Consider the following 11,751-nt stretch of genomic DNA (forward strand, 5'->3'; position numbering starts at 1 on the left):
GCATTCTGTGACAAACAGACTAAGCTGCGCTGCGCTCCAACTCCTTGTCCCAGGAAGGCAGGCATTTGCCATAGCACAAATGATTGCACTCCAGCACGTTCTGCACGTGAGCCTCCTGTTAGCACAGACAAATACCAGCCCTTTGCAGCTCCACTTTCTCTGACACAATTGGAAGTGAGTCCAACGCACACAACGTGCACTTCATCACCGGCTCTGCAGGTGAACCAAGCCACAAGTAGCAGCGATGTAACACAAGGCCATGTGTGCTGTCTAAAGCATTCCCTCTGATGAGGTGGGTTCTCTCCAGCTAGAGGGGGTCATCAAAGGAGCCTGCATCCACTCTTACTTTGATACAGGGGCACATACCAGTTACACCAGTGAATAAAGGGCTAATTGGCTTTATTCCTAAAAGGGCAGAAGTAGTTGAGCACAAAGAATGGAAAGATAAGGGCTACCTCAAGCGTAACCCAAGGAGCCTGCTGATTGGCCCAGGAGCCACATCCTAGAAGCCATCCTAGAAAATGAACTGCTCGAAGCTGCCATACTTCCTCAAAGTACACGCGGGCCAGAAGGAAGTGCACAGTGAGGACGGCACACCTCCTGTCCCTGGGACACCGGGGCACCCACCCCCCCAACCACCCCCCCACCCACCCCCAGAGGACAGGCAGGCAGAGGGACCAGGCACTTTGCGCTGCTCCAGCTGCACACCTGCACGCCCCGTGCTCCCATCACTCCATGCATCAGGCTTGCTTTGCACAGTGCCTGCTTTGCTTTTGGCACCTTTGCCAAAACCCACGGGGCGGGGATGGGGGAAACTCATGGAAGGCTCCCTGAAGGCACCCCCCCCCTCTTGGGCGTAGGAAGAGTAGCCTTCAGTCAGACCGAAGGAACAGGACAGGACAAGAGAGAAGCATTTTAAACGTTTATTTTCTAAACTACAACTCTACACTATCTCCTACACTACTGCTGCCATCGGCAGCGCTTCCTGGGGCGCAAGTTGTAGCGGCGTCCAACTCCATCACCCCCAGCTCCGCTATCGGGTCTCAGCCCCGGTGGAAAAGGACCGCTTGGTGCTGGACGTCTGCTGTGATGTGCAGCAGCAGCAGCAGCAGCAGGAGCAGCATTGCAGCTGCCGACAGGGAGCTCACTGCCCGCCCGTGCAGCAGCGCCTGACTGCATCTCTGGCTGCAGGCTTCTGCTCTGCTGGCCCTCCTGCCAACCCCACTGGAAGGCCTGCAAGGAGGAAGCTGGTCTCCTCCTAGCTCCAAGACTCCGCTTGAATCTTCTTTGGCACTGGAGACGATCTCTCTGGAAATAGGGATGATAGTAGCAGAGTAACTGCAAAATGCAAAGAGGAAGAGTTAGTCACCACCATTTCAAGACTGGGAAAACAAAGATACAAGACATAGGAATTGGAATCTCAAGAGACCGTCGGAGCGGACTCTCGGGGGCCGTTTCCACACCAAAGAATTCAGTTGCACACCTTCGTTTCATACGCACAGCCACGTCCCATGCCATTCTGTCACACTGCCCCTCTGCTGCCACCTTTCATGGGCCAACATAAACGAGGAGGCACTACGTGCAGAGCAGCCCTTGTAACAACCACCCCTGCTTGCATTTCTCTCATTTGCCAGCCGCAGAGTAATGGAGGGTTCTCAGAAGCACAAGTACCCAAGTGTCACCAGCTGTCAGCCACCTCACTTTGCACTGACTGGCCACCAATGCCGCTGTGCCGAGAGCCATCTCACAGCTAGAGGGACTACGTACCTGGCTCGGAGTGGAAATTGATGCTCCCTGTGCTAGGAACTGAGCACATGGGGCAGACGTTGGCAAATCCGCGTCCGTGATGTAGAAGCCATGCTGATGAAGGCGACGGACAAAATCTTTCATGTTGCCAACATCAAAGACTTGGAGAGTTCCTCCTCTGGCCAGTACTTCCGCTCTGAAGAACGCCTCCTCAATCACAATGAAGTCTCCCTCATCGCCCCACCGAATGGACTGGAAGCCAACACTTTCAACAACTTTCCAGAGGGTGTTGAGGAAGGAGCACGATGTCATGTCACTGTCATAGCCGCAGCATTGCTCAGACAGACCGCGGCATCGTCTTTTGGCACTGACTTCCCCGGGAGAAAATGGGGAAGCCTTCTCCTCTTGGAGAGGCCCAAGGGCAGCATGCGCAGCTGCTCTTTTAGCACCGAGTCGGCGGGCAGCAGATGCCGAGACTGCCGACTCGGTGCTTGGAACAGAGACACCAGATGTTTCTGAGGAAGGTGTCTCCATTAGAAGTTGGAATTTGTCACCTGGGCAGAAATTCCTGTCCACAACCGCTCGCGCAGCCAACAAGGCTTGTCCTCCCACCAGCAGCAGGAAGCGCACAGCCAGCAAGGCTTGTCCTCCCACCAGCAGCAGGAAGCGCACAGCCAACAAGGCTTGTCCTCCCACCAGCAGCAGGAAGCGCACAGCCAACAAGGCTTGTCCTCCCACCAGCAGCAGGAAGCGCAATGGCACCCGTGCTGCGGGCAGGGGGGCCTTCACAAACGTCTCCATGGAGACGTTCCACAGCGTCACAGTCGCATCACAGAGCAGAGAACGTTTGCTGGCAAAATGGGGCAGCCCGATTCACGTTAATGAAGGAAATAGGATCCCAGATATTTATGCTCCCCAAACCAACACATAAAAAGATACCTGTATTTTCCTCCCCGAGGAGTATTCCTTTAATATTGCCCTCACTGGCTTTATATATGTATGTTTTATATATATACGTAGGCAGACATACATGCATGTACAGCCATAGTGATATCAATATATGGCCTAACAGGTGTTTTCTGTGTCTGACTATAGGAAGCAAATGTGAGAAATATGGCTTACATATGATAAAGACGAAGGAATTCCTCCGATCCCTTATTCTGTAGAGATTCATTCGTACTTCTCCTGAATAAACATACTTTTTTTATTATTGCTTTTTTGATGGTTTTTTATTTGTTACTTGATTTTTTATGTCTCCTTCTGCCAGTTTATTTATTTTAAATACTTATGGTTTTTAAGGCTCATCATCTCAGGGAAAATTATTGCTTGTTTTCAAAATATTTTGTTTTATTTTACTTTTTTTAAATAAAACTCTTTGTTTACTTTTTTTTCCTGTTGATTTTATTAAAAAAAATAAAAATACAGATTTTTACGAAGGGTTACATTGTAGAATACTTGTTCAGAGAAAATGGAGTGGGAAATTTCATATAGAGGCATATTGATTTTCTTTTTCCTTTGTTTTCTCCTGAAATTTTTTTCGTATGCTAATTTGCTGCCACACATTAATAAGAAACCTTACATATTTAAATCTTGTTTGTGGTTTGATGTGTTCTTTTCTCATAGTAGATATGAGCAATTGCAAGAAGCAAAATATTATCAGTTGAATATAATATGTGTAAAATCAAAGCATTTTCTCATTTTTACCATAGAAGAAGAGAAAATTTTTTTTTTTTCTGTCATCAGTTCACAGTTCTGTACCCTCACAGTTGCTTTTGCTTTTACATGAAGTCTTTCATTGCTGAAGTGTTGTTCAATTTCTGAAAGCAAAGCCACAAATTTACATGTCCCAAAATGAAATTATGATCCATTTGCTTGAAAAGAATTAATATAATGATAATAGGCAAGATTATCTGTTTCCAAACAAATTTAAGAGAAGAAAATCCTGCACCAATTAAATTCTTGATAACACTTGTTTTGATTGCTCTATATCACTCAGAATTGATTGCTGAACATCAGCTAATTTGAAGACATGCTGCTGGACTCCTCAGCTGGGACATCATGCTTTAAAAGATTAAAATATGGTTCTGAGGCTGTTGAACTTTGGAAAACTGAAAGCGAAGTCTGTACTGTTTAAGTGGAGAAGAGAGCTAAAAAAAGTTGCAGTGAGGGCTGCTTTCCACGTTCACAGCTTCAGCTGAAAAGACCTTAATCTGGCAGATCCACAAAGGGAAATATCATTCATAGCACAGGAATCAGTTCACCTTTTTCCCTGCATAAAAACTGAAAATAGGTCATTTTTTATGGACTCAGGGAAAAAACTCTCCATCTCATGTACTACCAAAAAATGCAGTGCTGCTACTCTAAGAGCAATCATAAAATCATCTGTATCGGTGTCACGGAGTTCACTAGATCAATCTATGTCAGTGACAGGGGCGACAGGCCTCTGCCCTCCCCCCCCCACCCCAGTCCCACAAAAATGGGGAGGAAGGAAGGGAGGAAAAGAACAGCAGCAACAATCTATGGAGGAAAACTTATTTTACTGTAGTATCGGAATACAAAATAACAATATATACAATTTAATTGCAATTGGGATTAATAAATCAGACAAGATGAGAGAGAGAGAGTTCCCGGGACCGATTCAAACCTGAAAAGCTTGGAACGTCTAGGAAAGCACCCTCCAGCACCCACTGCAAGGCAGCAAAAAGAGCGCCCCCCCACCCGGAAGGGCCAGATCCCGTGACTGCTGTAATGTACAGGGATAGGTACCTGGGATTGGGGCATTAGCACTTTAATGCCCCGTACACTACATGATGTTTTGATGTGCAATACTGAAACCATAAAAACATAGAACCACGACAATCGGTTTCATTGTACCACTCTTTTTCATTTTTATTTATTTTTATTTTCATTTTCATTTTCATTTTCATTTTCTTTTTTTTTTTTATTTTTAGTGGCAGTAACTATTTCTCTAATATTTAGGACATGAAGGCAGATATTGTTTGCAGATCATTTAATAAGCAAAGAACCATAGCTTCAGTGCTACAATATTTTTTCTTTGTTGTACATTATTACTATTATTATTTGAAATTAGAAAACTCCCCTTAAATAAATAACTTCATGTTTTTCAAAAGTTTTATGAGAAATGTCAAACTCACATCATTGACATGAGGATTTTTTTCTTAATTTTTATCTATTTGAATACAGATATTACAACAGAGACATTTTTAGAGAATAATTTCATAATTCTCTGTGAAAACCAATGAGCAAACTGTTATTTGGGCTTCTCCAGTGACTTTTAACAAAAGTCTGCTGCTTTCATTTTCCTGATTGTAACAAATATAAGCAAGTTCTGTGTTTTCTGTCACCCTTCTGCAGTGTCATGCTACTGTGGCTCTATGGGCTGTCATACTATTACAGTGTAGATAGTTGAGCGGAACACGGAAAAGAAAAGCAGGTACCATCTCCAATACATCCTCAGGATACTGTATGATTCACAAACACAAGAAATTGAATAATTAATCCTAAAGTGAACGTGAAGTGAAGCTTAAAGGTCAGCTGAGCTGATAGGCATGTTTTGCAGCATAACAATTTTTGAAATTGTGTTGAACTTCCGTAGGTTATACAAGGCTGGAAATGCCACGCATCTGCTTTCTGTGGAGCTTCAGCATTAGTTTTTGAAGTTAGACAGATTAAGATCAGTCTTGCATGAAAAGGAGAAGTAAAGTGTAATTTCTGTGGGGTAAGAATCAGATTTTTTAAGTTCTCCTTGTTGTGGAGGACTTGATCATTTATTCCACTGCTAATAGTAAATTAAGTCTTTAAATGTCAGACTATTGTTCTGCATTTCTTAGATCAGCACCATAGAAAACCTCTCAACATTGCTGGCCCAGCATTCCCCACTAAGAAGGGGACCTGCAGGGAGTTAACAAGCACAGTTTGCCTTGCTGCTTGTCTGCAGAATGTTCAAAGCAGTGCTCTTGCTGCCCTTAAACTTCACAAGCATATTACACTCCTGTTGGCTTCACTGCCTTCACAGTTTCCTCAAAATCAGTATCCAAAACTGACTTACCCAGAAAGACTAAAGCAATCACACTGGAAATGTAACTTATCTAGTTTAGAAATCAAGTGCATTAGCCACACAAAGCAGAAATGCTGAGAAGTCTGAAAATAGACAGCTATGTTGTTTCCACTGACAATAATATAACGTACTTTGTCGACACTAAATTCCCTGGTAAAAATATATATCCATATAAAATAGAGGATAGTAAGCATTCTCATAATGACAACAACAGTCATTTGAAAATACACTAAAATATTCATGTCTCAAGATTATACATGTGCTAATAAACAGAAAAATCAGATGGAAACATTAATTTTAAACATGCACTATACGTGATAATAGAGAATTACAGTGAGATATTTCTTCATTCTGTTGTAAAATACAACTCCCTAAACAGCAAAACCTCTGAGGAAATATGACAGTTTTGGCGGTATAAAGTTTGAAAATACATGTAGTAATTTTTATGAAAGTATACAGCATTTTAGTTTTATTTTTTACAAATTAAAAAATGAAAACTTTTAATTTTAAGATATAACTTTGTTTATGTAATTCATTTCTAATTAAATAAGCAAAATCAACTCAGGAATCATATATTTGAAATCATCAATAATAGAATGGCATTTCTTTAGAAAATTTGTAGTGATTGAAAATTAGAGATTCTGTACTTAGGGATTTCTTTTTCCAAAAACCATTTACTAAGACATCAGAATTACAACACTCAGATGTTAAATTTCAATGTTGTCCAGTGTCATCCTACAGAGCACCAAGGGTAAAGTCAAAGTTTTCATGATTGAGACAACAGAGGATCTCATATTCAGCACCTCATAAATCCATCATTAAAAATTCTGTTTATGTTTAGTTATAAAATAGAACATTAAGAAGTTTTCTTCATCAGTTTTATTTAATCCGTACCATGTTATACATTACATAACAAACTTTAACTGTCCTGCTTTGAGCCAGCTTACTTTGGGAAGAAGTTCTTTACTGTGAAGGTAGTGAGACACTGGACCAGGTTGTCCAGAGAGGTGGTGGATGCCCCTTCCCTCGAAGCACTCAAAGGCCAGGCTGCCTGGGGCTGAGCAGCCTGGTCTAGAGGAAAGCATTGCTCCCTGCAGCAGGAGGGTTGGAACTAGATGATCTTAAAGGGCTCTTCCATCCCAAACCATTCTAAGATTCTATGACCATATGTAGCCAGGGCTACCTCACGCAACAAGAAGAGTGGTTGAGTTGGTATAATAGAAAGACAGGATACCATCAAAAAGGACCTGGACAAGCTTGAGAAGTGGACCCATGTGAACCTAATGAGGTACAATAAAGCCTAATATAAGAAGCTGCACTTGGGTTGTAGCACTCCTAGGTATGTGGACAGAGTGGATTAAGAGCCTATTGAGAGCTACAGCCCTACAGAGAAGGAGTTGGGGTCCTGGTGGATGAAAAGCTGGACGTGAACCATCAGTGTGTTCTCTGCAGCCTGAAAGGCCAGCAGTACCCTGAGTCAAAAGAGGTGTCGCCAGCAGGGTGAGAGAGAGGATTGTCTCCCTTTGCTATGTCCTAGCGAGGCCTCATCAGAAATGCTGTGACCACACCTCGGGGTCCAGTACAAGAAGGGTGCAGAGTTGTTGGAGTGGATCCAGAGGAGAGCCATAAAGATGCTCAGAGGACTGGAGTACTTTTTCTATGAAGAAATGTTGAGAGAGCTGGGTTTATCCATCTTGGAGAAGAGAGGGCCCCAGGGAGACTTCACTGCACCTTCCAGTACTGAAAGGGGAACTTATAAACAAAAGGAAGACCACATTTTAATGGGAGTAGACAATGAAAGGATAAGGGGGAATGATTTAAAACTAAAAAGGAGGAAATTTTGATTAGATATTATGAGAAAATTATTTTTTCAGACAGTGGTGAGGTGATAGAAAGGCTTGCCCAGAAAAGGTGTGGATGTCCCATCACTGGCCATGTTCAGTGGAGCCCTGGGCAGTCTGTTCTAACAGGTGGCAACTGTCCATGGAAGAGAGGTTGAAACTAGTTAATCCTTAAGATGTCTTCCAACTGAAGTCATTCTGTGATTTTATGAAAACTGGGGTAACCTTTGATTGTTTCCATCTGAGTAGGATCTCTTTGGATTCTTGACATCACTGAAAAATATTTGAGAGAGATCTCACAGCCAACTCTTTGAATATCCTGGATTGAATTCCACTGGCTCCAATAGGTTTATGTGCATCCAACTGGAGCAGAGAATCCTGCACAAGTTCAGGGTTGTGTGGAGGTTTATCTTTGCTACAGTCATGGTCCTCCAACATGATACTCTGAGGCATCCATGGCTCATTATTTAGGAACAGGCTGTGGATGACAAACTCCATCTAGAGTTTAGTAAAGCCTTTAACTCTATCTCCTGTCGAATTCTTCTGGAGCAGCTGTCAGCCCATGACTTGAACATGTCAGGGTCATAACAGATGTACTCCTCTCTGAGTAAAAAAATTACAGGTTCCTAGGGCCTGATTGGTGGTGAGCAGAGCTAAATGTTCTTTGCAGAGAGAGTGGTGAGGTGCTGGAACAGCTGCAACACAACAGAGAGGCTGTGGATGCCCCGTCCATCCCTGGAGGTGTTCAAGGCCAGACTGGATGGGGCCCTGGGCAGCCTGTGCTGGTGTGAAATGTGGAGGGGGATTGGAGATTCATGATCCTTGAGGTCCCTTCCAACCCTGGCCATTTTGTGATTCTGTGATTCTACTGCCAGCTGATAATGAGTATTGTTCCTCACAGGTCAGTACTGGGGCCAAATTTGATTAATATCTTTATTGATGATCTGGATGAGACAGTAGAGTCCACCCTCAGTAAGTTTGCAGGTGACACCTAGCTGGGAGGAAGATTGAACTGCCTGAGAGTAGGAAGGCATTATAGAGGGATCTGGACAGGCTGGATTGCGGGACTGAGGCCTATGGGATGAGCTTCAACAAGATCAGGTTCTGGGTACTGCACTTAAAACAACTCCATGCATTCTTGCAGGCTTAGGGAAGAGAGGCTGGTGAGATACACAGAGGAAAAGGATCTTGAGATGATAGACAGACAGCTGAAACATGAGCCAGGGGAGATTCTGGTTGGACATTAGGAAAAAGTTATTCTCCAAAGGAATGGTCTGGCACTGGATCATGCTGTTACAGAGGTGGTGGAGTCACCAACCTTGCAAGTGTTAAAGAAACATTTAGATGTACTGATGGACATGGTTTAGTGGGGAAATACTGGGATAGATGGACGTTTGGACTGGATGTTCTTGGAGGGTTTTTCCAACCCTTGTGATTCTATAATTCTATGAATGCTTTTGGATGTAAAAACTCTACACAAAGTGTTGTTGATTTGTGTCAATGCATTCTTTACCAAGCCCAGACAGAAAGTTTAGTGACTGTAAACACAGTACATATAACTAACATCTCTGAATTCAAGATGTCATTATTTTATTTTTGATGGAATCAGAATGCATAATGAAAATCTCATTTAATAAAATGAAGAATACTCTAGAGAAGAAAATGAAGAAAATGTATATAAATCATATTTCTCCGTTTTGTACAGACACCTAACTGTTGAATGACTATCCCACAGTACAGGAAAATTACGTTTAATTTCCAAGCTGGCTTGTACATCATCTTCATTTTGTATGCTGGAATGTAAATTTTCAAAGGAATTTTTCTAATTATGAGCTCTTCATCACATATCTTCAATATTTGACATTATTTACATTGTCAGTTCAGCCATGCATTGTTTTATAGGTAGCAGCAGAACTGTAATGAGAAAAAAATAAGGTAAAATGAAATGTAAACTGTTGTATCATGCTGTATGGCCTTTGTTTAGAGAAGAGTTTCCTGCTACAGCTCTAATTCAAAATGAGCTACTCCACTGCTAATAGAGCAACAACAAAACTTCGAAGAAAATGAATTTTCCTAAAATTCAAGTGGATCTCTTCTGTTTCCTATCTATTAATACTTGTCTTAATAAGACAGTGATGTTTTATAGGCTTTAAATGTTCAAAGAGGACAAAGTGAAAACACCTGGCATTATTGAGCTTCTCAGAAGGAGAAGAAATACTGATCTGAAATTGAATTATTTAAGATTAAACTAACAGTGAAGATTAATATTCATAGAAAACTGAGGGTAGACTTCTGCCTTTTCAGCAGTCTCCACACCATACAGGTCTGCCCAATTTTTCTTGTTTGGTTTTCAGCCTGTTCTATTTATTTATCATCCTAGCAGTGAAAGAGAGAGGTGTCTTGAAATTTTAGACATTAATATTGTCAATATTCTTTGCAATTCAACAGCCAAAGTAACTATTTTATTTTTTAAGTAACTATTTTATTCATGAGAAAGAATGCCATTTTATGAACAGCAATGCCAGTGATCTGTGGACAGCATGAGCTAGTTCAGAAAAGAAAGAAGAAGAGAGAAAAATTGTCTCATAGTATTTTTTTCCCTACATTTTCTGTATATTGCCAACCAAAATAAAAAGAAAGTTTGTTCTGACTCAGTGGACTTTGAATATAATGGTTTAAACTGCAGGCATCTCTCATGTATAGATATTGCAAATCATTTGCAATAAAGCAGTCTTTAATTCAGTCTCCAGAGCAAAAGATGAGTGAGTTTTTGTAATGTTATGGTTATGATGGTATAAAGTCTTATTGCATATTATGTTCATTTTGCAGCTACTTGAGGTCAGCCTAACATTTCCCAGCTGGAAAATAATTACCTTCCACTGTTTCCTCATCTTGAGCTACATCCCTAAAATAAACACATGCCTACTGATTGAATGAATTGCATAGAAGAACATAGTTTACTCTCTGCAGTTGATTACTTCTTTTCCCTTCCTTAATAGTAGAAAGACTGAAGATGAGACTACCCTTGCACTCTTGATAGTCTTGCCCTTGTGCGTCCCTGTCTTTCGTGGCTTTGCTTCTTCCATCTCCCCAGCTTTTGTACAAATCTTCTTTTGCTGATGGCTGAGGCACCTGGATAGGTACAGCACCTGGATAGCTTTTTTCTTTTTTTTTCTTTTTCTTTTTTTTCTTTTTTTTTTCCAAAATCTTTTTTTTTTTTTTTTTTTTTTGAAATTGGAACTGGGTGCAACAAGCCACCTTATCCTGCAGTCCCGCTCTCCTTTCCACTGTCAGCTCAGTGGGGTAAAATCCAGGTTAATAATGGTGTGTGCTCAGGGTCCTGTATGCAGATATAGAAAGAAATACATCTGTACTACCTCCAAGAAAATGTCTTAAATATAATAAATGTCTTTATCTTCTATCTGTAATACAAGTGCAATTAATTATTTCAGTTTCTTTTTACAGATATCTGTCAAAATCGTTTACAATCAGTCTGCCTAGAAAACACAAAATTGGAGAAGCTAATGTATCTGTTTTTCATTCTCTGTCATTCATGTAATAGGTAAATCCTTTAAAGGAAAGACAACAGTTTCTAAAAATATTTTTGTGTTTTTGTTTTTGTTTTCCTCACATGGATAAGATTTATTTCATTTCCCACCACTATCCCTTTCTTTTCCTGCAGCTTGAGTTTCTGGACTTGTAGTTGTAAACTACCCATTTAATCATTTAAAAGCAAGAAGGTTAGTAGCATATTTTATTTATTTCTTCTTGGGCTTTTCATATTTTTTGTCTTAAAAAGTATATGATGTCATGTGTAATTTCAGCCATGTTTAAGAAAACACTTTTCAGAACAGTAGTACCAGACTGCAATGTATTCAGCCTGGCTAGTTTTCAAAGTTCAGGATAGCATTTCTACATATCACGTTGTCTTAACATGTGCTGCCAGATATAAAAATAGAAATATTAAATAAAATTAAAGATACTTTGGAGAAGCAAATTATAAATTTCAAATTTGAATTAAAACAATAATAGTGATAGAAAAAGAAGAAATTATGATCTTATTTCAGCCCACTGAAAACCTTTTAT

The 11,751-nt window shown here is 40.9% G+C and overlaps 1 protein-coding gene across 1 annotated transcript; it reads right to left on the reverse strand.

Moving 5' to 3' along the window:
* Window positions 1-960: 960 nt before the first annotated feature.
* LOC125693179 (heat shock transcription factor, X-linked-like) lies at window positions 961-2,280 on the reverse strand. The gene is made up of 2 exons (XM_048944730.1): window positions 1,768-2,280; window positions 961-1,338 (listed from the first exon to the last, which is right to left on the reverse strand). The coding sequence occupies exons 1-2, from the start codon at window positions 2,278-2,280 to the stop codon at window positions 961-963; spliced, it is 891 nt and encodes a 296-aa protein (XP_048800687.1).
* Between the last annotated feature and the right edge of the window lie 9,471 nt (window positions 2,281-11,751).

The sequence above is a fragment of the Lagopus muta genome, chromosome 5 (genome assembly GCF_023343835.1).
Source record: "Lagopus muta isolate bLagMut1 chromosome 5, bLagMut1 primary, whole genome shotgun sequence".
Lineage (NCBI taxonomy): Eukaryota > Metazoa > Chordata > Aves > Galliformes > Phasianidae > Lagopus > Lagopus muta.

Bases quoted from the DNA above. Each gene is read 5' to 3' on its own strand.
- LOC125693179 (XM_048944730.1), bottom strand. From the start codon at position 2,280: ATGGAGACACCTTCCTCAGAAACATCTGGTGTCTCTGTTCCAAGCACC. The intron at 1,339-1,767 runs GTACGTAGTCCC...TGCATTTTGCAG, and splicing joins CAATTTCCACTCCGAGCCAG to TTACTCTGCTACTATCATCC.